The sequence below is a fragment of the Capra hircus genome, chromosome 11 (genome assembly GCF_001704415.2).
Source record: "Capra hircus breed San Clemente chromosome 11, ASM170441v1, whole genome shotgun sequence".
NCBI classification, from domain to species: Eukaryota; Metazoa; Chordata; class Mammalia; order Artiodactyla; family Bovidae; genus Capra; species Capra hircus.
Genome location: NC_030818.1, coordinates 100,728,192 through 100,750,402, shown reverse-complemented (window position 1 = coordinate 100,750,402; position 22,211 = coordinate 100,728,192). Strand labels below are relative to the sequence as shown.

General features: G+C 55.0%; 1 protein-coding gene across 1 annotated transcript in view; it reads right to left on the bottom strand.

Moving 5' to 3' along the window:
* Nucleotides 1-22,211, bottom strand: part of LAMC3 (laminin subunit gamma 3) — a 68,122-nt gene that overhangs the window by 13,774 nt on the left and 32,137 nt on the right. The window contains exons 9-21 of the mRNA XM_018055991.1: nt 19,927-20,040; nt 18,419-18,611; nt 18,126-18,244; nt 15,435-15,653; nt 13,064-13,252; nt 9,264-9,509; nt 8,314-8,467; nt 7,516-7,658; nt 6,850-7,028; nt 5,303-5,444; nt 3,866-4,071; nt 3,264-3,340; nt 1,452-1,586 (exon numbers count right to left, since the gene is read on the bottom strand). Of these exons, the coding sequence (XP_017911480.1) occupies nt 1,452-1,586; nt 3,264-3,340; nt 3,866-4,071; nt 5,303-5,444; nt 6,850-7,028; nt 7,516-7,658; nt 8,314-8,467; nt 9,264-9,509; nt 13,064-13,252; nt 15,435-15,653; nt 18,126-18,244; nt 18,419-18,611; nt 19,927-20,040 (2,116 nt within the window). The remainder of the gene's footprint in view (nt 1-1,451; nt 1,587-3,263; nt 3,341-3,865; nt 4,072-5,302; nt 5,445-6,849; nt 7,029-7,515; nt 7,659-8,313; nt 8,468-9,263; nt 9,510-13,063; nt 13,253-15,434; nt 15,654-18,125; nt 18,245-18,418; nt 18,612-19,926; nt 20,041-22,211) is intronic.

Genomic DNA, 22,211 nt, shown 5'->3' with positions numbered 1-22,211 from the left:
AACCCCCGCCCCCACCGGAATCCCCGATGGAAGAGGGCTCTGGCGACTTCCCGGGCAGAGCCACCATCTGTGGAGTGGGTACCCAGCAGCTGGCCTCAGAAGCTGGCTGCCACTTGGCAGCTTCCTCATGAATGAAAAGGCCGCAGAGTCGCTACATTCTTGTTCCTCCGTTCGCTTAATTCAATCACGCTTTTCTGAAGGGGCTCCCGCTCGGTTTCCACTTGAGAGTCACACGTTATGTGAATGTCTGGCTCCTCTGGATGAATCTCCAAGAGGAGAAGGCCTGACGCTGGCGGAGGGATAGCAGCCCAGGCCCTGACGCCCTTGGGTGACCTTGGGCATGCTGGTCTCCAGGTAAAGAGAGATCCCTGGGTCGCATGATCGCTCTGGGGGCCTTTTCCCCCAAAGTGCTATAATCAATCAATCAACTAAGATGGCTTTCTGATCCAGCTGTCCACATCTTGCTCCCCGACCAGTTCCCCCAACCATGGGTACTGCTGGAGTGGACCACCCCCGAGAAAGAAAGTGTTAGTCACTCAGTCGTGCCCGACTCTTTGCAACCCCATGATGAACTGAGCCCACCAGGCTCCTCTGTCCATGAGACTTTTTTCCAGGCAAGGATACTGGAATGGGTTGCCATTTCCTCCTCCAGGGGATCTTCCTGACCCAGGGATTGAACCTGGGTCTCCTGCACTGCAGCCAGATTCTTTACTGACTGAGCTATGAGGGAAGCCACCCCCCGAGGTCACTCCCATCCCTCATCCCTTTTTATGGGAACCAGCACCCCTGCCTCTGGGAGTGAGTCATGTGATTCACCCAGCCATACTGATTGGTTCAGGATGGGCCACCTGACTCAAGCTGGGCCAATCAGAGTCTTTCATCTAGGAAGTCCACTTGGGCTCAGTGAGACGTTGGTGGGTCTTTGCTGACCCTCTGAATGAGGGGGATAGGAGGGGGCCACCCCCTCCTCAGCAGAGAATCAGGGGCCAAGTAGAAAGCTAGTGCCTGAGAGGCACTCCCCAGGGCCTGGGGTGGGGGTGGGGAAGTTGTGGGGGTGGGGTGGGGGGAGGAGGTGCTGACCTGGGCCCTCCTCCTTCACGTTTCTTGTCCCTTCTCTCCATAGGCTGAGCTGCACCCCAGGCGAGAGTGTGTGTGCTCAATCGTGTCCGACTCTTTGCCACCCCCAGAGACTATAGCCCTCCAGGCTCCCCTGTCCATGGGATTCCCCAGGGCAAGAATACTGGAGGGGGCTGTCATTTCCTCCTCTAGGCATGAGTGGGTTCCTATAACTCACCACCAAGCAGAGCCAAGACCCCAGGCATCCTACCCCACCCCAGGGAACGTCAGGGCTCAAGGGAAGGGAGGTGTTTCTGGAACCACTGGCCTCTGGTCAGGCCCTGTGGGCTCCAGGAAGCCAACCCAGGCTCCGACCCACACGTGGGAGGTCTCACCTGTCCTCCAGCTCCTGCTGGGCCTCCAGGGCCACTCGGCCCTCCACCAGGCTCCAGAGAAGTGCATAGCTGGTGTTGGAGGCGAGCAGGGCCCTCCGAGCCGTGGCCTCAATCTTGGTAGCGGTGTCCCTGTGGCTGTGTGAAAATGCCCACCTGACCATCACCAGGAGCTCACACGGAAGGGGGCTTAGGTGCAAACCCCCATCCCCTGTGTGAGCCTCACACCATCCCACGCAGAGTGCAGCCATGGGGGCCAGGCTCCTTTACCCTCTGTGCCTGGCAGGCAGCGAAGACTTGACGGCAAGAGGACCCACGCCCCTTCTTCCTGTTATATTGGGTTTATGCCTGCTGTCCTGGCAAAATGTACAATGGGGCCTTTCATCACACATAAAATCTCAGCTTGGACAATAGATTATACGGTCACCCTAATAAAGACAGCATAGAAAAGAGTGGTCAAGACAGCCTGGGTTTGAATCCGGCTCTATCACTGCTAACCATTTGTCCTTAGGCAAGTCACTTCACTTCTCTGAGTCTCTTTGCTCATCCATAAAATGGACCTACAGGGGTAAAGTACAGCCAAAGGGACACATTGTTTCAGAGCTTGTGTCTTGAGGATCTTAAGCTGCTACTTAAAGGCACAGGATGAAACAATCCAAATATCCGTCAATAGATGACTGGATAAACAAAATGTGATACATTCAAACCACGGAATAATACTATTTGGTTGTAAAAAAAAAAAAGAATGAAGTATTGACACAACGCACAATGCCGATGAACCTTGAAAATTTACACTAAGTGAAAGAAGCCAGATACAAAAGACCACGTGTACGACTCCATGCATACGGAATGTCCAGGTTAGTAAACCTATAGAGACAGAAAGCAGATGAGCGGTTACCAGGGGCTAGGGAGGGTGAGGAGGACGGGAGAGTGATGTCTGATGGGTATGGGACTTGTTTCTGGGTGGGGGGTGACGAAAGTGTTCTAAAACTGATTGTGGGGATGGTATAATAGCATGATTCTATGAATATACTGAACACCACTGACCTGTTCAGTTTAAACGGTTGACTTACATGGCTTACATCTCAATATAGCAGCTCCACCCACACCTCGCCCCCCTGTCTCTGGGCTCAGAGATGCTGTGAGCATCCTGCACAGCTCTCCCCCACCATACAGCCGTGTACTCAATAGTTCCAACTTCTCGGGGTGGGGACACCTCAACTGGGCTGGCCCCAAGCCTGGAAGCCCTCAGGAGAAGGGCTGGTCTCCCTGCATGGTTCTGTGGACAGGACCTTGAAGAGCCTAAGCCACTCCATTTTGCCAAAAAAAAAAAAAAAAAAAGACTCCATTTTAGAGTTCTGAGGAAAGAGTCTTTGGAAATCCCCTGACCTCACCCCACCACCTGTGAGCCAATCAGATCCCAGATCAGGATCTCCTGACTTTATGTTCAGGACTTTCAAATTAAACCTGGGAAATGGGAACCAATCAGAACCCATGGCCAGCCCGGGAAATGAAAACCAATCAGAACCCAACACCTAACTCTTCCACAGAAGGTAACTAATTAGACGTCTCCCAACCCGGAAACTCCTGTTTTTCGAATTTTTCGTGCGAGAGTACCCTATATAAGCAATGTAACCCAGAGTTCGAGGCTCCTCTCCTTAGCCGCTGCGTCGGTAACGGTGGGAGCCCCAGCTCGAGCTTGGTAATAAAAACTCTCTTGCTTTTGCATCAGATATCAGCTCCCTGGTGGTCATTGGGAGATTTCGCGACTTGGGCATAACAACCTCACCAAGCTCCCGGGGCCTAGGGGCTCACCTCCTGGCAAGGGCACGTGCCTCTGTGGCCAGCTGGCTCCAGTTGGCAGGTTGGCTGAGTCCTTCCTGAGGAATCACCTTTAGAGGAAAGAAGGAAGTCAGAGGGAGCTGATGGCCCATCCCTGAAGGTTCAAGCCTGTACCTGGCTCAGTTATTGGGAGAACTGGGCCACGCCACTTAATGTATAAATGCTCAGCGAAAGCGAAGTCACTCAATCGTGACCGATTCTTTGTGACCCGTGGACTGTAGCCCACCAAGCTCCTCCATCCATGGGATTCTCCAGGCAAGAATACTGGAGTGGGTTGCCATTTCCTTCTCCAATTTATATTTAATGTATAAATGCTCAGAGCCAGCTGCAAAGTCAGCATCCAGTCGGTGGAGCCCTAGAGCTTGGAAACAACAGTAACGACGCCTGCCACTGGCTGGACATTCACTGTCTACTTGGAATATGCCTCATGCTTTGTGAACATCATCTCACTGAATGGGCAGAGGAGCCACTGTGTGACCCGCTATTCTGCGGATGAGAAAACTGAGCCTCCCAAAGCGGGGACATGCCCCAGGCTCAGTCGGGGGAGGGATCGGGAAGGGAGTCCCCTAGGGTACCAGAGATGCGAGGATGGTGGTCGCGTGCAGAATCTCCTCTTCCGAGGACTCCAGTGCTGCCGCTAGGTCCGCCAGCTGGACGCAGGTCTTCTCTGCTCCAGCCTGGGCACAGTGGGCACTCCTGCCCAGCGCCTGCAGCTGCTCCCGGGCAGCCTTCACAGCACCCTCGAGGCCTGTCATCTGCTCCAAGAAGGCTTCCTGGGCCCCTGCAGAAAGCCCCCAGCCCAGGGGTCACAGAGCAGTCGAGATTTCACAGTAAAGCCCACAGCCTCAAGGTGCCCCAACTGTGGCCTCTACTCCAGGGCACAGCTTGACTCCCCGAGCAGGCCTGAGCACTGGCTCTAAAGGAAGAGCCTCCCCCATTTTACAGATGCAAAAGCTGAGGCCCAGAGATGGCAGATCATGACCCAAGGTCCCCCACGCAGGAAGTGAGCCACAGACAAAGGACTGGAGGGAAGCCAGGCCTTCTAGAACCACTACGAGTGCTTCCTGGACCTGAGAGACCAGGAAACCCTCCCCAAGTCAGCTCTGTAATCCAGGGCGTGGCTCAGAGTGGACATTTAATGCACAGCGTCTGATAGCTCCCTATTGTGTGCATCTTGCAAACCAGTGCTCAGCTCACCTGGGGCTGCTGCAGGAGTACAGGTGCTTGTGAACATAAAACTTGACAAAATAACCAACTGGCTTTTGACGCCCCCATCAGTATCCCAGGGCCACATCTCGACTTAATGACAGTCTTGTTTCCTATTTGCCATTCACTTTCTGTGCTGGTGCCTCAGATGGTAAAGGGTCTGCCTACAACGCAGGAGACCCGGGTTCAATCCCTGGGTCGGGAAGATCCCCTGGAGAAGGAAATAGCAACCCACTCCAGTACTCTTGCCTGGAAAATCCCATGGACCGAGGAGCCTGGTAGGCTGCAGTCCATGGGGTCACAAAGAGTCGGACATGACTAAGCGACTTCACTTTCACTTTTCTATGCTGGGGATACAGCAGTGAGCAAAATGGCCAACAGTTAAGACAGCAGAAACTTTACCTGTTCAGCACCTGGGACAGCGCCTCGATGGTCATTCGGTGAGTGACTGACTCAGTGAATGAACCCAGCTCCTGCCCTCACTGAGCTTACCGGTATAGTCTAGGTGGTGCAGGGGACATGGGGACTGAGGCTGTAGTCAGAGACTGATCTTAACAAAGCTACAAAGTACAACAGGGCAAGGGATAGTGAAAGAGAGGTCCGTGGGGTGACAGGACTGCAGGGCAGGAGGGGCTCACACAGCCGGGGAAGTCAGACATGCTCTACCAGCAAGCGAGTTCTCCTAGGGGTGAGCCGAGAGCCCTTGAAGCATCCTGAGGCCAGACCGAGGGGCTCCACGGTGGGCATCTGACCAGCCAGCCCCCTCCCCTGGCCTCCCAGTCTCCCACTTTGCTCTCCCACTGTACCTTGCAGCAGGTGGGGGCCCTGGTAGACATCCCCCCGTGGGGCCTCTCCCTGTAGAATGTCCAGGGGTCCCCAGGGCCTGCCGCAGTCAGACCCTTGCAGCCATCCCTCCATCAGGGTCAGCCTGGCCTTCAGCTTGGCAGCCTGGAAGGGTCAGGGAGGGAAGGGTGTGTGAGGCTGGTGGCCTGAAGTCCTGCTTGGACACCTCTGCTGGTTTCTGCCTGGCCTGCCATCCCCGCAAGTGTTGCCTTCTCCAATCCTAATCTAGGCCTTAAAGCAAAGGATACATTGGACCTCTGGGAACCTACTGTACACCTCCCCCATCCTTGGAGCTGACCCTTCCCTTCTCACACCCATGGTACCTACTGGCCTTCAGCCAATCACACCTCTGCCCTGCTGAGGGGGGATGGGAAGGGAAGCCTCAGGAGGATTTCCATCTGTCCTGCCATGTTCCCAGGACTTGGCACGGAGCAGACACATGATCCTTGCAGATAGAGTGACAGCGCTCTGCTCCATCTCCTAGCCCCGTTCTTTCAATCATATGAACAAGAAATGCATTTATGGAGCACTCACTAGGAGCCAGGTGTGAGTGACCACCAGCCACGCGCCAGCTCACATTCACCTTTTAACCACCCTAAAGGGTGGGGGATACAGGTCCCAAGCTCTCTCCTTGATTCTGAAGTCCAAAATGCTCTGAAAATCCTCAAAGATTTCCATTCTGCATAGGATGGCAAAATCAGGTTTAAAAAAAAAAAAATCCCTGAATTCACTTAGAACAAGGCTAAATTCTTTATTCCCTTCTTGGTGTGAATATTCGGAACAAGGCTACCTGTGATCTTTATCTACCCTCTTGGTGTGAATATTCACCTGAGTTCCTGTAGATGTGTCAATGGGCTTGATTAGGGCAGCTGGCCCAGGCGCTGCTGGGAGTGGTACCCAGTACCCATCACACACCATCCTATCTTTCTACAGAACCATCATTCCAAAAGCTGGCCTCACTGACTTCATGAAAGGGGTCGCAGGTCTGAACCATCTCCATTTTGGAGTGAAAGAGACCCACTGAAGCTTACCAAGGCTGTCACCTGCCTGGACACGTGACAACTAACGAACAGGGCTGGGGGGTCACGCTCCTGGGGTCCAGAGGTCATGCTCCTGACCCCTGCTCCACGTCATCTCCCTGCTTGAGGTTCTACTTGTGTTCCAGCATGAGCATCGCCCTCCTCCTGACCCTCCCCACGAAGAGCCACCTGTGTCCTCATCCCCAGGGAATGTGAGTAAGTGTGAGACCTCGGCCTGGTAGTGGGGAAGGACACAAGGCTGGGGCCATTTTTCTCTTGTCCACTCAGGAGCCGGGAAAGGGGAGAGGGGAGAGCTGAGCCAGATGGCTGGATGAGCACAAGAAGAAGGTGGCTGGTGGTCCCAGAAAGACCAAGGGCTCAGGATAAGCGGGCTCTTCCCGGCGCCCAGCACAGAGCAGGTGCTCGCTGGGGGCGTGAAATGAACAGAAGGTACAGCCGGCCTGGGCAGGGCCTCGACGGGGAGGGCTCACCTCCTCCTTCACCAGGGCGTAGCAGGGCGGGCACTCCTGGCACTGCGTGCCGCTGGCCGTGAGGAAGAAGTTGTTCTGGCAGCGGTCACACTTGTAGCCCACAAAGCCAGGCTTGCACACACACGTGCTGTTCTCGTGGCACTGGGGCGAGGTGGCACCCAGCGGGGAGCACCTGCAGTCTGGGGGGGTGTGCAGATGGCACTGGGCGCCCTGATGGCCACCCCACACCAGAACCCCCAGATGCCCTGCCGCTCTGGCCACCCAGATGTTCCCGATCCCCGTGGGCAGCTCAAGTACCTTCCTGGGTCATTCCCAGGAGACTGATTCAGAAGGTTGGAGGCGATGACCAAGAACCTGAGATATTTCAGTGTCCCCAGGATCTGAGGACCAGGCAGGTTTAGGATAGCCATGCAGTCCACGTATAAGTGAGGCCCAGAGAGGTGATCTGATGGCCTCAGGCACTCAGGAGGTCAGTAGTAGCATCTAGGATTAGATCCCGTGCCCCTCCTCTGCTCTGTTCATTCACTCCACGTTCCCACGGTTACTCCAAGAAGACCTGCCCCTTATCCGATCTGTCTCCCTCCTGCTGCTCGGCCATCCCCCGCTGACCCTCTTTCCTAGAAGCCTCCGTCTCCGGGCAGCCCGGGAAGGACCTGGCTTCCTTACCGCGGCAGCCCTTGATGGAAAAGCCGAAGAAACCCAGCTGGCATCGGTCACAGGTCTGGCCCTCGACACCTGCACGGCAGGGGCATTGCCCAGTCTTGGGGTGGCACTGGTCCTCCTGGGAGCCCCATGGGTGGCACTTGCAGCTACAATAAGGGAAGGGAAGGAACCCAGGTCTGGGACGAGCTCTGGGCCGTTCCCAGCCCTGCCTGTGTCATCTCAGGCTGGCGCGGGGCCTCGGGACCTTGCCTTCTGCGGACGAGGGCCCATCTCTGTGCGGGAACGTGTCCGACAGCCTCCTCCAAGCTGTAGCCAAGGAGGCACGGTCTCACAAAATCCTCCCCTCCACCCCCCGAAGAGGGTATGGGGACATATTCATGTATACATCTGGGCCTATACCTGTCAGTTGGAACTCACAAGGCAATTGGCATATTGAAAGCAGGAGAGAGACAGTCTGCTCAGAAAGAAACCGATTTGTTTCATGGGGGATGTCCCTGGAGTCCTCTGCTGCTCCCTAAAGACGCCATCTAAGCTGCTGCTGTGGCCGCAAAGCTCACAGAGTGACCGAGTCACCGAGGAGGGAAGCAGAGACCGAACCAGCTCCTGCCTGCCTGGACATCCCTCAGGGCTGCTCCTGGCCTGCGTCCTGGGTTGGCAGGGCAGTGAATCTGACCCCGAGGGACCGTCCCCTTGTCCCCCATCAGTGCAGGGCACCTCGCAGTGGGCTTGGAGGCTCCCTGGTGGCTTCTTCCATCCTGGGGGGACCGCCAGGGGAAGGCACCCCAGCTGCACCCCACTCACCGCCGGCAGCCCCTGCCAGGCTGGAGGTCATGGAAGCCTGGGCTGCAGTGGCCGCAGTCCCGTCCGGTCACGTGGGGCAGGCAGGCGCACTGGCCGGTCGCTGGGTCGCAGGGTCTCTGCTCACTGGCTGAGCCCTCCGGGTTGCAGCTGCAGGCTGGGGGATGGGAATAGGGGAAGGAGAGGGTGTCAGGGCACCCCGCAGACCACCTGTCCCACCTCGAGGGGTCCCAGAGAGGCAGAGAAGGTGGGGAGCCCAGGGAGACGACTCCCATTCAGCTCAGACTCCTGAGCGGTCTCTGAAGAAAGGCTCCAGGGCCGGGCGCTAGTCTCAGCCCATTTTCTATGTCCTTGGAGAGACAGGTCAGATGGCCGTGGTGGCGGGTGGCCCTTCTGAGCCCCCTACAAGGCTGTAGTGAAGGCCAGAAACTAGGTTGTGGGGGTTAGGGGCCGACCTGGCTCCCACTGTTTTGGGTCACTTGACTCTGCTCTCCTGGGCCCCCCTAAGAATAAGAGGCCAACAGGGGCTGCATGGAGTAGGGGGGCAAATGCTGAGCTTCTCCCTGGGGCACTCCTGGAAGCCTGCCACAGACTGGTGCACGCCTCGAAGGCCCAAGGGCTGAGCATCTTGGAAGCCTAGGGGCAGGACAAAATGATGAGGGCCGCAGGCCGTCTGGGACAGTCCCAGGTGCTGACGGCAGAGCGTGAGATCAGTGCTAAATCATCCGGGCAGGAAAACCACAAACAAAGAAAATCACAGGGTCAGAGTTGATCAGATCCCGAAGCCGAAAGAACCTCGGAGAAGAAACAAACCCTTACACTTTCTCGACAAGGCAACTGAGAAGGTGAGTAACCTGCCTAAGGCTGCACAGGAGCCTTGCAGAACAGCCGGCTGGATCTGGTGAAGGAGCCCGCCCCGCCCCGCCCTGTGGGCCTGGGAGGCTGGTACTCACGCATGCATTTGTCTGCAGGCCGAGGGGCCAGGGCGCTCCCGTAGAAGCCTTCCCGACAGTGCCCGCAGTGGACACCGGTCGTGTTGTACAGGCATCGCAGGCAGCGGCCAGACAGGGGGTCACAGTTGCCCACAGCGTTGGGGTCCACGTTTCCACTGCACTGACATGGCTGGCAGGGCTGGGGGCGCCCAGAGAGCCCCAGTGGGTCCCCGAAAAAGCCATCATCACAGATCTCACAGCGCCGCCCTGGGAAAGAAGAAGGATTGCGTGGAGGAGCAGGAACGAGGGGCCTGGCCTGCCGGGTCCATGAGGGGTGAGGGTGGGTGGGAACCCAAGAGAGCGCCTGCAAGCCTCCTGGTGGAGCGGAGCATGGGCTCTGGGGTCAGGCTGACCTGGGGCCAGGGCCCAGCCGGGCTATCAGTTGGCCCTGTGGTCTTAAGCGAGCCACTGAGGCTTGCTGAACTTGGACTCCGTGTCTGCAGAGCGGGGACAATAAAGGCAGCGACCTCAAAGGACCCTTGAGGCGAGCAAAGCACCAAGCCCAGATACTGGCACGTGGTTCATGATCAGCAGCAGTGGCTGGCATCACGCATTCACCATCATCACCCTCCTAGCCATCAGGCCCTCATTCACCATTCTCTTCATCAGCACCTTGACCATCCTCTTCCTCACATAATCATTATTGTCATCATGACCTTTGTCTGCAGAGGTGAGCGGCGGCTGGATGATGTGGGGTCCGGTTGATTTCTCGCCCATGGCTGATTTAGCATTATGCGTTTATGGTCGTGCTGGGTCCTCACGGCTGCCCGCGGGGCTCTCTCTAGTTTCGGAGAGTGGGACCTACTCTCTTATTGCAGAGCGAGGGCTTCTCGTGGCTGGGGCTTCTCCGGCTGCAGAGCAGGGCTCTAAGGTGCGTGGGCTTCAGTAGTTGCGGCCCATGGGCTCTAGAGCAAGGGCTCAATAGTCGGGGCACCTGGGCTTAGCTGCTGCACACCGTGCGGGATCTTCTTGAACTCGCGTCTCCTGTGTTGGCAGGTGAATTCTTTACCATTGAGCCAAGGAAGCTCTGTGGACGTCACCTCTGCCATCATTTTCATCCATCATTCTCATCGCTACGGTCATTATCTTGACCCTTATCTTCCTCATGACCTTGAGCATCGCTCTCCATCATCACTCAGCGTCTTCGTTATCGACACCTTTATCACCATCTCCACCTTCATCATTAGCATCCACTTGACGGTCTTCATCATCTTCATCCTTATGTTGCTCATCCCTCTCTTTGTCGTCATCTTCCTTGTCTCCGCCTTCAACACCACCGCCACCCTCCTTGTCTCTCTCCCTCAGCCGGGGCTGCTTCTTCCTTGTGGTTTCTGGCCCCTTTGCCTGTTCTGCTTCTCATGGCTTCTGAACTCCCTCTGGACTGTCTATTTCCTTCTCCTGCCCTGCTTCGTGGGTTTGATCTGGTGCTGCGGCTTCATCTTCCAGCCGTAGGGTTACTGTGAGTCTCAGAAAAGACAGTGTGTGAGGAGGCTTCTGGAGGCTCATGGCCTGGGAAGCCCACTCTGAACACAGATCAAGGGCCATCCTTGTCCCGCAGGCTTCATGCAGTGTCAGCCTGTTCTCGGTAAACATGCCTACCTCTCTGTGCATATCTGCATGAAACAGACAACAGGGGGACCTGGGGGTGCTGGGATGATGGGCATCTTAAATGATCTTCGTGCCTGTAGGCACTCATGTTCCTTTACACTTTTCCCAACAATTTACTCATTGGTTACAACGAGTATTACTTAATTTATAATCTAAAAAGTAGCTACTGTTGTGAAAAAGAGCTGTGGGCTCCCGACATCCTCAAAGTTCATCACTAAGGTGGAAATCAAGTTAATGCGATGAAAGGCAGGCAACCTTGAACCTGGAGAGGGCGATGACTAAGGAGGAGAAGACAAAAGAGAAAAGGAAGGAAAAGAAAAATCTGAATGGAGGTCAGAAGGTAGAGGCTAGGGTCTGGCTTTGAGACCTTGAAACAGAGATGGAGTGAGATGGCCAAGGGGGAGATTGAAGCCAGTGATGAAGAATGTGGTCCCTGCAATTAACTTGCCGTCCACCTGGGACTGGGTGAGGATAGTTCCCCGGCAGGAGGCAGCTGCGAGGGGTCAGGGTGGTAGGCAAGCGAGGCAGACAAGGATCAGGACTTGACCGCGGTCAGTCCCGGATCAGACTGCGTGGCTGAGTCCCCTGTGTGCTGAGCTCTGGCGGGACCTGAAGGATGCTGGCGTGATAAAGACATGAGCTGGCACAAAGCCCTGATGTCCACCCTCGCATCCTTCCCAGGGCTCCTCCTGCGCACAGCAGTGCCCTCCTCCCCCGAAGTCCTCTCTTGGGTAACTCCTCTGTCCACCCTCTCTCACTGAGTGGAGTCCCCTTGAGTTGTAGACTGGGGGCAGCCACAGGTGGGGAGCCAGGGAATGTGGGGAAGGTTGTGGAAACAAGGGCAGCGTGATGGTGGGGGGCAGGGTCCTGAGGTGGGACCTCACTCCCGCAGTTCCTGGGGACCCCTGCTCTGGAGCACCTCCCCAACCTGCTAGCTGTCAGGGAGCTGCTTTCAGGTTTTTTTGGCCACACCACATGGCGTGCAGAACCTCCTTGACCAGGGATCAAGCCTGCAACCCCTGCATTGGAAACATGCAGCACTAACCACCGGCCGCCCGGAGAGTCCCAAGGGAGCTGCTTTCAGAGTGGTCCCAGATGCAGAGCCAGGTACCTGAGACCATGGGCACATTACGCCAAGTGAAACAAACCAGTCACAAGAGGACAAATATCGTCAGAGGCCACCCACCTGAGGCACCCAGGATATTCACATTCAGAGAGACAGAAACTAGGACGGTGGGTGCCAGAGGATGGGGCGGGGGGAGCTACGAGATAATCATTTAATGGGTTGGGAGTTTCTATTTAGGATGATAAAAAATTCTGTGGGTGGATAGCGGTGATGGTTACATAACACCGGGAATGTAGTTAAGGCCCCTGAATTGTACACTTGACAATGGTCAAAACGGCAAGTTGTGCGTATTTTGCTAAAATAATAAAAAAAAAAATCAGTAGTTGCAAATATGAAAAAAAACCATTGAATTGCACACTTTAAATCAGTGAGTCAGGGGGTATATGAATACTTTCTCAATAAAGCTCTTGTGTGCTTTTCTTTTTTTTTAAAACGATCAGCTGTCTAGGATGACTCTGCTTCCTGGAGCAGGAATGAGGAACAGGGAGACGACTGGGGACGGGGGGGGTTTTGCATCACACATTACCTGGCGGCATTTTGTAATTATTTATTTGTTTCTGCGTCTGCTTTTCTGGCCACGCCGCATGGCTTGTGGGATCTTAGTTCCCCGACCAGGGATTGATCCCAGGCCCACAGCACTGAGAGCTCCGAGTCCTAACCACTGGACCACCAGGGAATTCCCATGGCGACATTTGTTAAAAGCTGAAAGTTCAATCAGCTGGGTTTTCCACCTAAACTATGTAAAAGAATAACCTAGGAACATGACAGGAATACAGATTCCAGAGCTCCATCTTAAACTACTAACCCAGGCTCTGTGGGTTGGGGCAGGGCTGGACACAACAATTTCCAAACTCCCACCTGGATATGCTCAGTGAACCCACAGCAGCCCACGGCCCTGACTATCAGACTATGAGACTCAGGATTCCCAAAGGTCAGGCCTGACACCCCTCAGCGAGGCCCTCCCTCATCTGTGGACCCAGGACTCACTCCTGGAGCTTTGGCAGAGGCAGGGTCCCCGGGCACTCACCTCTCTGGCTTGGTGGGCAGTGGGTACACACCACTTCTCCACTGTCTGGGATGGTCGTGCAGGCCGATTGTCCAGGGCAGGGGCAGGGCTGGCAGTCGTCGGCCTGGCCTGTGAAGGGGTTGCCATAGAAACCTGGCAAGCAGCGCTCACAGGACGGGCCCTCGGTGTGGTGGCCGCACAGGCAGATCCCTGAGGGGTGAGACAAGCACCTGGTCACCACCGCCTGAACCCAGACCCTGCTCAAGACAGGGGGTGGGCTGCTGCACGGGGGCCACCGAGCATGTCCTGGGGTGGGAACTGGGGTGGGGCCTCTTCCACAGTGCAGACAGCATGGCCCAGGGATGAAGCATCCACCTGGGTTCACGTCCATCACTCACTGACCATGTGAAGCTGGGCACCCCTGGGCCTCAACCTCCTCACCTGCAAAATCGGCACACATGACTCTGATCACAACAGGTTTTCATCACGATTCAGTGCAGCCATGCACAGCCTCTGACACACAATTATTACTTGTCATCACTATTATTTGATAACCCGAAACCTGTACCTGAACCGGCTGACGATGCTGCTAGTGTTTGCTTCTGATATTCCTTTTCCCCTTCCTCAGTGGTTTCTTTGTTTTATTCTGTAAATTAAAACCTCCAAGCCCTCTTAAGCTCAGGGACAGTGACACAGACCCAGGATTCCGGCCTTAATGTGAGGAAACCCATTTAGGGGGTCTGTGGGTTTCCAGAGGCTTTCTTGGCCTCATAGAATGGAACTCCCCTCCTTGCCCACTGGCTTCTATTTATTTATTTACGACGGATCTTCAGTTCCCCGACCAGGGATGAAACCCGTGCTCCCTGCAGTGGAGGCATGGAGTCTTAACCACCGGACCACCAGGGAATTCCTGCCCACTGATTTCTAATGAAGGGGACACTGCAACCCCCCTTCTCTAGCCCCATGGCGTCCAGAGCCTGCTCAGAGCCACTGCCAGGGCCTAAGGGAGGAGCCTGGCTAAGAAGGGGTTAAGCAAGAGCACCCCTTCCCAGAGGCGCCCCCCAGCAGCACTCATCAAGGACTGGGGTGAACAGGAGGAAAGAGAGAGGACCCGGGGTGGACAAGCAGAGCACGGGGGGGCACCCAGGGGGTGCTTTCCATGGCCTCTGTCTCTGCCCAGCACCCACCCACTCACTTCATCTTCCCAGGAAGGGCAGCAGTGACCGCTGTGCCCCCACCCCCTTACAGATGAAGACCTGCCCAAACGGAGCTGGAAGTCGTTCCAAGGCAAGGGGCTCTGAGGGACAACAAACCAGTCCCATCTCATGAGATGACCCTTCCAGAGTCCGGCATGGAAGGATCACGAGGCTCCATCTGGCTCGATTAAGGATGCCTGCCTGGGCACCAGAAGGAAGGAGCCCCTCGTGCTGTGGGTGCTCCCCCACCCCGGCCGGCCTGCTGATTCCCAGTCTACTGTCCTTTGACAGCGGGGAAAAGGCGTTTCCCTTCGCAGAGATCCTAGAAGCTGCAGAAGAGCAGCAGGCGCCGGCCCTCCCACCTCCCGTGTGAGAGGCTAGTGTCCAGGCCCAGTCTGGCAGCTCCGGCCCAGGGCCCGTGGTCTCCCTGCTGGGCTTTCCTCTGCTGCAAGTGGGGGTGACCGTCGCTGGCAGTGACCTGAGAGAGGAGCAGCTCTGCCACCTACTGGCCAAGCCGTCTCCCTGCACTTTTGGTCCCACACCTGTAACATGGGACCGGAAGGATCCCGGCACCTCCAGGGCTTTTTGCAGTATCCAACGGTACAGCTTATAAAACGGTGCCTAGCACATGGGTGTGAGAGTTGGACCGTGAAGAAGGCTGAGCGCCGAAGAATTGATGCTTTTGAACTGTGCTGTTGGAGAAGACTCTTGAGAGTCCCTTGGAATGCAAGGAGATCCAACCAGTCCATTCTGAAGGAGATCGGCCTTGGGATTTCTTTGGAAGGAATGATGCTGAAGCTGAAGCTCCAGTACTTTGGCCACCTCATGCGAAGAGTTGACTCATTGGAAAAGACTCTGATGCTGGGAGGGATTGGGGGCAGGAGGAGAAGGGGACGACAGAGGATGAGATGGCTGGATGGCATCACGGACTCGATGGACGTGAGTCTGCGTGAACTCCGGGAGTTGGTGATGGACAGGGAGGCCTGGCGTGCTGCGATTCATGGGGTCGCAAAGAGTCGGACACGACTGAGCGACTGAACTGAACTGAGCACATGGAGGAAACTGAGGACACCATCCTATCAGTGTCCGTGATCACTCGCAGGCACGCAGCTGGCCCGGATCAGGTCAGTGCTCTTCTCGCTGCTGTGGGTGTAGCCCAGGTGGCCTGAGGGTGGCGGAGGTGCAGGGAGACCTACCTGTGTTGGCGTCACAGGTGCCATGCTGGTTACAGGTGCAGGGAACGCAGCCGGCATAGGGACCCCCCAGGGGCGTGTCCCTCTTGTATCCTGGAGCGCAGGACTCACAGAATTGGCCGGTGTAGCCCTGGGGACACGAACAAGTCTCCACCCAGGAGGCTGGTGGGGACAGCCCCTGCTGGGCAGATGTGAGCTGGACCTCAGTCAGCAGCACGGGACCTTCAGAGAGAGACAGAAGGAGACAGCTCCATGCACGTGATTCTCCCCTGAACCTTCCTGCTCACCTGTGTAACAGGGTATTGGCCCACATACACAAAGGCAGTCCATGGGTCAATTGCAATTTTTAAAAAAGGACAAAGGGCAAAGGAAAAATTGGTAACTTTCAGAAGGAGAAATTTATATGGCTGGGAATTTGACAAGAAGAACCATACTCTCACTGGTTATTAAAGATACATATATTTACGGGACTTCCCTGGTGGTTCAGTGGCTAAGACTCTGTGCTCCTAATACAGGGGCCCCAAGTTCGATCCCTAGTCAGGGAACTAGATCCCACATGCTGCAACTAAGAGTTTGCACGCCAAAAACTGAAAAAAGGTCCCACATGCTGCAACTAAGACCCAAATAAATAAAGAAACCGCCAAACAAATAAATATGTACATATAAACACTGATACTGCTCACAACCCTCAGCTTGGTGAGCATTTTCCACAGTAGTGATGGTGGAGGATGGGGGCTTGGGGAACTCACACATGGGGATGTATGAAGATGAATTGGGAGCCTCTAGTAACACAGGAGTAGCTCTTATCAGACCAGCTTTCCCACAGAAAACTACTAGAAACTTGGGGCAAAATAGAAAAACTATCTGTCAACATTGAGCAGGCAAATAGACAAAGAGAGTAGACACTTGGCATCAAAATATAGAGAGATACAGCCTTGCTGAAGCAAAATTTGGCAGCATGCGTTAAAACAGAAAACATACACTCTTTGACCTCACATTTCCATTTTGAGGAATCTGACCTGAAGACATGCTTGCATGAGGATAAAAGACCTTTATCTGAAGCTTCCCTGGTGGCTCAGATGGTAAAGAAGCCACCTGCAATGCAGGTGACCCAGGCTCAATCCCCAGGTCAGGAAGATCCCCTGGAGGAGAAAATGACAACCCACTCCAGTATTCTTGCCTAGGAAATCCTATGGACAGAGGGGCCTGGTGGGCTACAGTCCATAGGGTCGCAAAGAGTCAGACATGACTGAGCGACTAACACACACATACACACACACACACACACACACACAGCAACTGACACACACACACACACACAGCTCTTTGTTGCAGTATGTGGGCTTTTTAGTTGTGGCACATGAACTCTCATTTGCAGCAAGTGGGATCTAGTTTTTTGACCAGGGATTGAACCTGGGTCCCCTGTGTTGGTAACATGAAGTCTTAGCCACTGGACCACCAGGGAAGTCCCCATATGGTTATTTCTAAATATTCACTTTCTATTTATTGTGTATTACAGTTAGCATATTATATTGGTTTTTAAAAATTGTGTCTAGGTAGGTGATAATATCAGAGAAGGCACTGGCGACCCACTCCAGTACTCTTGCCTGGAGAATCCCATGGATGGAGGAGCCTGGTGGGCTGCAGTCCATGGGGTCACTAAGAGGCGGACACGACTGAGCGACTTCACTTTCGCTTTTCACTTTCATGCATTGGAGAAGGAAATGGCAACCCACTCCAGTGTTCTTGCCTGGAGAATCCCAGGGACGGGGGAGCCTGGTGGGCTGCCGTCTATGGGGTTGCAGAGTCGGACACGACTGACGCGACTTGGCAGCAGCGGGTTATAATATCCGTGAATTTCCAGAAAGTAAAGGGGTGCGTGTGTGTGTGCTCAGCTAGTCAGTCATGTCTGACTCTTTGTGACCCTGTGGACTGTAGCCCTCCAGGCTTCTCAGTCCATGGGATTCTCCACACAAGAATACTGAGGTGGGCTGTCATTTCCTCCTCCAGGGGATCTTCCTGACCCAGGGACCGAACCTGCGTCTCCTGCATTGGCAGGTGGATCCCTTATCTTTGAGCCACAGATCTGTCCTAAAAATGGATACGGAGGGTGCCTGGTCTAGGCACATATAGGCACGGGGTGGGGGGAGGAGGAGAGAAAGTACACTAGGAAAGAGAGAGGAACCAGGGACAGTGAGAGGACCACCAAGGCGATCACTCAGTGACCAGGATGAGAGGTGGTAAGAAAGAAGGCTGGAGGCTGTGATGACTCAGCAGGCTGGTTGAGAGGTTTGGAAACGAGGCTTTTTCTAGGTGCAACACCTCTAATGACCAGCAGGGGGAGGAATCCCAAGCATCATCGAAGAGCCCCCCAGGGTCCAGCCTCCTGTCAGGGGTGGATTCCACCCTGGTGTGGCCACGTCAGGTTCTTGGTTTCTTTGCGTCCCTTAGAGCTGTCCATCTTCAGCCTCCTCACCTGTCCAGCCCCTGCCTCTGTCCTCAGGATCCACTCCTGCTGCCCTTACTGGTTATACGACCTTGGGCAAGTGTCTCGACCTCTCTGAGCCTCAGACCCCTTTGTGCTAAAGTGGGGTCGATAACCGCCGGCTGTGAAGACTCCATAAGGTTATGATGAAAGAGCCCCCGGGGGTCTCGCTGGTTTGGGGGCTGGGGAGTGCCCTGGTCATTACTGACCGGAAGAGCTGGTGCTGTGGCCACTGGTCCAGATACGCAGAGCAGTCAGGTTGGCGAGCACCCGCTGGAAGTGGAAGGGGGGCAGCGGAGGGTCCACGTCCTCGGAGGTTTCCTGCAGCCTGGCCGGGGGGAGGGTCAAAGCAGATCCTGAGGCCGGGGGTCGTGAGAGGGGCCAGTGGTGCCGAGAACCCCCTGGCAGGAGCCCCCAGACCGCAGGGGAACAGATGTGCCTGGATCTCAGGGCCCATCCCGACCACCCGACCCCATCACTCAGGACACAGCAGGACACTTACAGGAACTTCAGCCGCACCTCCCCAGCCTGCCCAGAGTCCGGGGTGTGGGGTGAGTCAGAATGCCGCAGAGTCAGGGCCAGGCCCGCCCCTTCCAGCCTCAGCTGCGTGGAGAGTGGGGAGCCCCCAGGGGGAACCTGGAAGGTCAGTGTGAGGGGCTGCCCGTAGCTGAATCGCTGATCTCCCAGAAACTTCTCTGAAGACAAGAGAAGAAGGCTTTGATAGTCTTCACTTAATTAGCTGGATTTTTAATGTCTATATTGATTTTTATTGGCAATTAAACTCTCAAAAGATAAAACTACAAACTCAAAGGGACCCTGCACAGAAGATCCTGAGGGTGGCCTGCCCACATCTCCGCAGCCAGAGCTGGCTTTAAGGGCATGGGACCCTGCCAATCACCAGGGGTCCCACACCCAGACCCTGCCAATCACTGGGGGTCCCACACCCAGACCCTGCCAATCACCGGGGGTCCCACACCCAGTTTAATGCTCTGCTGTCACTGTCTTGACGCTCATTTTTTTTGTTAAACTTATTTTATATTGGAGCATAGCCGATTAACAATGTTGTGATAGTTTCAGCGAGGACAGCAAAGGGCAACCACACACACACATGTATCCATTCTCCCCCAAACCCCCCTCCCATCCAGGCTGCCACATAACACTGAGCAGAGCACCGTGGGCTGTTCAGTAGGTCCTTGTTGGTTACCCTATCTTGACAGTCTTAAGACTTTTGTCTTGAAACTTGGCTTTTGGAAGTGACGTGCTATGGGGCAAGAGAGTCCGTGTGGGAGCAGAGGAGATTCAGTATGCCCGGTGGTGGAGATGCCGTATGTCTGGTGGGCACCAGTCTGCCCGTTCACGTAGCACTCACAGTGCCAGACGCCCCACGAGCTCAGAGTCCTCAGGGACCCGCACATGTGGGAGCTTAGTGAGGCTCCAGCAAGTCCCAGGTAAGAGGGCTACATGCGTGACTAAGCTGGGGGGCTGATGGCCCCACAGGCCACCTTTTCCATGGGAATCAGAACTCGCTTCTAGCCAAAACAAGGCAGATACACCAAGGACCAAGGGGCCCTCACCTAGCCTTCTGACTGTCGTTTCTCTGTATTAGTCAAGCGCTTAAATATAGTCCATGGGATCACAGAGAGTCGGACACAACTGAGCGACTTTTACTTTCACTTAAGCGGAAAATCACAGCTCAGAAGGAAAGGGGACCAGTAAACACCCCATCGTTCTTTCAGGCCTCTGCCCTCAGGGAGGAAGGGGCCATGAGCAGAGGGGTGCGGGCCACCTTGAGAAGCTGGAAAAGGCCAGGGAAGGGACTCTCTTCCAGAAGCTCTAGGAGGGACACAGCTAGACCACACTTTGATTTCGGCCCAACAAGTTCATTTCACGCTTCTGACCTCCAGAACACTAATGGAACACATTTTTAGCCACTGGGTTGGTGGCACTTTGTGACAGCGGTCACAGGGCAGGTACAAGGGTAGCCCCGCCCCTGCCTGTGCCGGCGGGTACCTGGTGCTGTGAGTTCTGCCTCCTCATCCTCTGGGTCCAGGAGGAGGCCCCCTGGGCTCCATCGTGCAGGATGTCCTGGGTCCCCCATGCTTCCGGCCCGCCAGCCCTCGGCTCCTGGACAGCAAACACACACACGCCCCCCCATGAGGTCCTGGAGGGTGACCTCTGCCCCCTCCCACTTCACACCCTTCCCTGGGTCCCAAGGACAACCCCCAGAGGCGTGAGTGCTGCCTGAAACAACAGGACCCAGAGTGGGAGAGACTGTTCTAGAGACAGGTCAGGTGGGGAGAGGAGCCGGCCAGGACCTCGCTCTGTGCCCAGACCTAGGCAGCTTGGAGACCCAGCCCAGATCAGGGCAGGATCATGGGATGGGACAGGGCCCTGAGAGAAGCTAGAAGCTTCAGGAAGTCGCCTCTGTTGGGGCAAGGTCATGGCTGACCTTTGAACGCACCCTGCGCCATCAACGGACTTTGAGCACATACGAGGACATGGCCCCAGAACCCCATGGTGGGCCGTCTCTCATGAGACCAGGCTTGATCTGGTTTTTTGGTCTTCAGGGAATTCCCTCGCCTGTGACCTCACTGCCCCTGTCCTTCCAAGTGTGCGTGCCATGAACCTCACTGCACCCAAGGAGGCCCCCTGGTTAGGAAGTGGCCAGGCAGGGGTGGTAACCCAGTCCCGGTTCGGTCCACTTCCCTCCCCCGACCCCAGCAGTTCACCAAACAGTCAGGCACAGAGCAAGTGGCCTCCAGGGGAGACTCTCCAGAAGACAGCTGGAGAATAGGGTGGAGACCTGGGGCTCCCAAGGGGTGGGGAGGGAGGGAAGAAGGAAGGGAAAGAGGTCAGAAAGGGGAAGTCCGGAGCTCCTCGGGGCTAGGCTAGGTTGCCCCCTTGCTGGCTGTGTGACCCTGGGCAAGTTTCTTAACCTCTCTGAGGCTAGGTTCTCATATGCAAAAGGAGGGCAATGAAGTACTTATGGCCCCAGAAGCAGTTCTCAAAGTTTGTCTGAACACCCTGGGAGATCCCTAGGACTCTTTCAGGGGAGTCCATGAGGTCAAACGATCTTTTTAGTAACATTAAAATGTCATTTGCATTTTTCATCCTCTTTCGCACGCTGAGAACTTTCCAGGAGCTACAAGATGTGTGATATCACAACAGACTAAACGGCAGAAGCCGTGGTAAGAATCAGCTAACTTCTATTAAGCCAGAGCTTAAAGAGAGGTGCAAAAATGTAACATGAGTAGCACCACTCTTCTCAGAGTTTTTTGTCTTTTTTTTTTTTTTAAATTTTGGCCACGCCACGATGGCGTATGGAATCTCAGTTTCCCAACCATGGATCGCACCTTCAGCTTCTGCAGCGGAAGTGCAGAGTTCTACCTGCTGGACCACCAGGGATGTCCCCAAATTTTTTGTGTTTTAAAAAGTTATTTTTCACAGGCGGAAGTTATTTTTTTTTGTTATAAATTTTCTATAGTCATTTGTAAATGAATTGATGCACAGATACTTAAAAATTACTGTTCTAATGTCTAATCCAGAAAACACAACCCCCATAAACAAAAGGACTTTGAGATTGTCTCTGATTTTCAGGAGCATAAAGGGATCCAGAGACCCAGAAGTTTGAGAAGTGCCGGCTGAGGGTGTTTGTGGGATCACATGGGATGCTGAGACTGAATCGTCAAACCCAGGGCCGAGTGAGGACAGATCGCGATGCTCTCCTAGGATTTTTAAATTGAGTTCCGTCTGATGCTGACATGCTTGACTCCGGGCCAGGTGACCACAGGGCTGTCCCCATTCCAAGCCCCTCTCAGTCCAGCAGAGGGCGCACTGCCCCCTGCATCTGGGGTGCCCCAGAAATGGCCCTGAGGAGGAGATGCTGGAGGTGGGGTTGGGGAATAAGGGTCAGTGGGTCATGGCTGGGACCCACTCAGGCTATGATGTTTGGCAGAGTGCAGAGCTCCACTGCTTTCCTGCTCTAAACAGCCACCTGGAATTGGGGACCCTGGACCCTGGACTCAGAAAGAAGGCCGTGCACAGCCATGAAGAACAAAACTTAGAAGCCGATGAAGCTGGGGTGCCAACAGCTAAGCTATGTTACCTCCCTTTTCTGGGTCTCGGTTGCCCCATCTGTAAAATGGGAATGAGAGTATCTACCTGCCAGGGAATCCCTCAGGTTCTATGCACATAATGAGCTCAGCAGGGTGTCAAGCATACAGCAAGTGCTCAATAAATGGAGGCCAGGGGACCAAGCCTGGATCCCCAGCACTAGGATATGCCAAGGGGTCCGA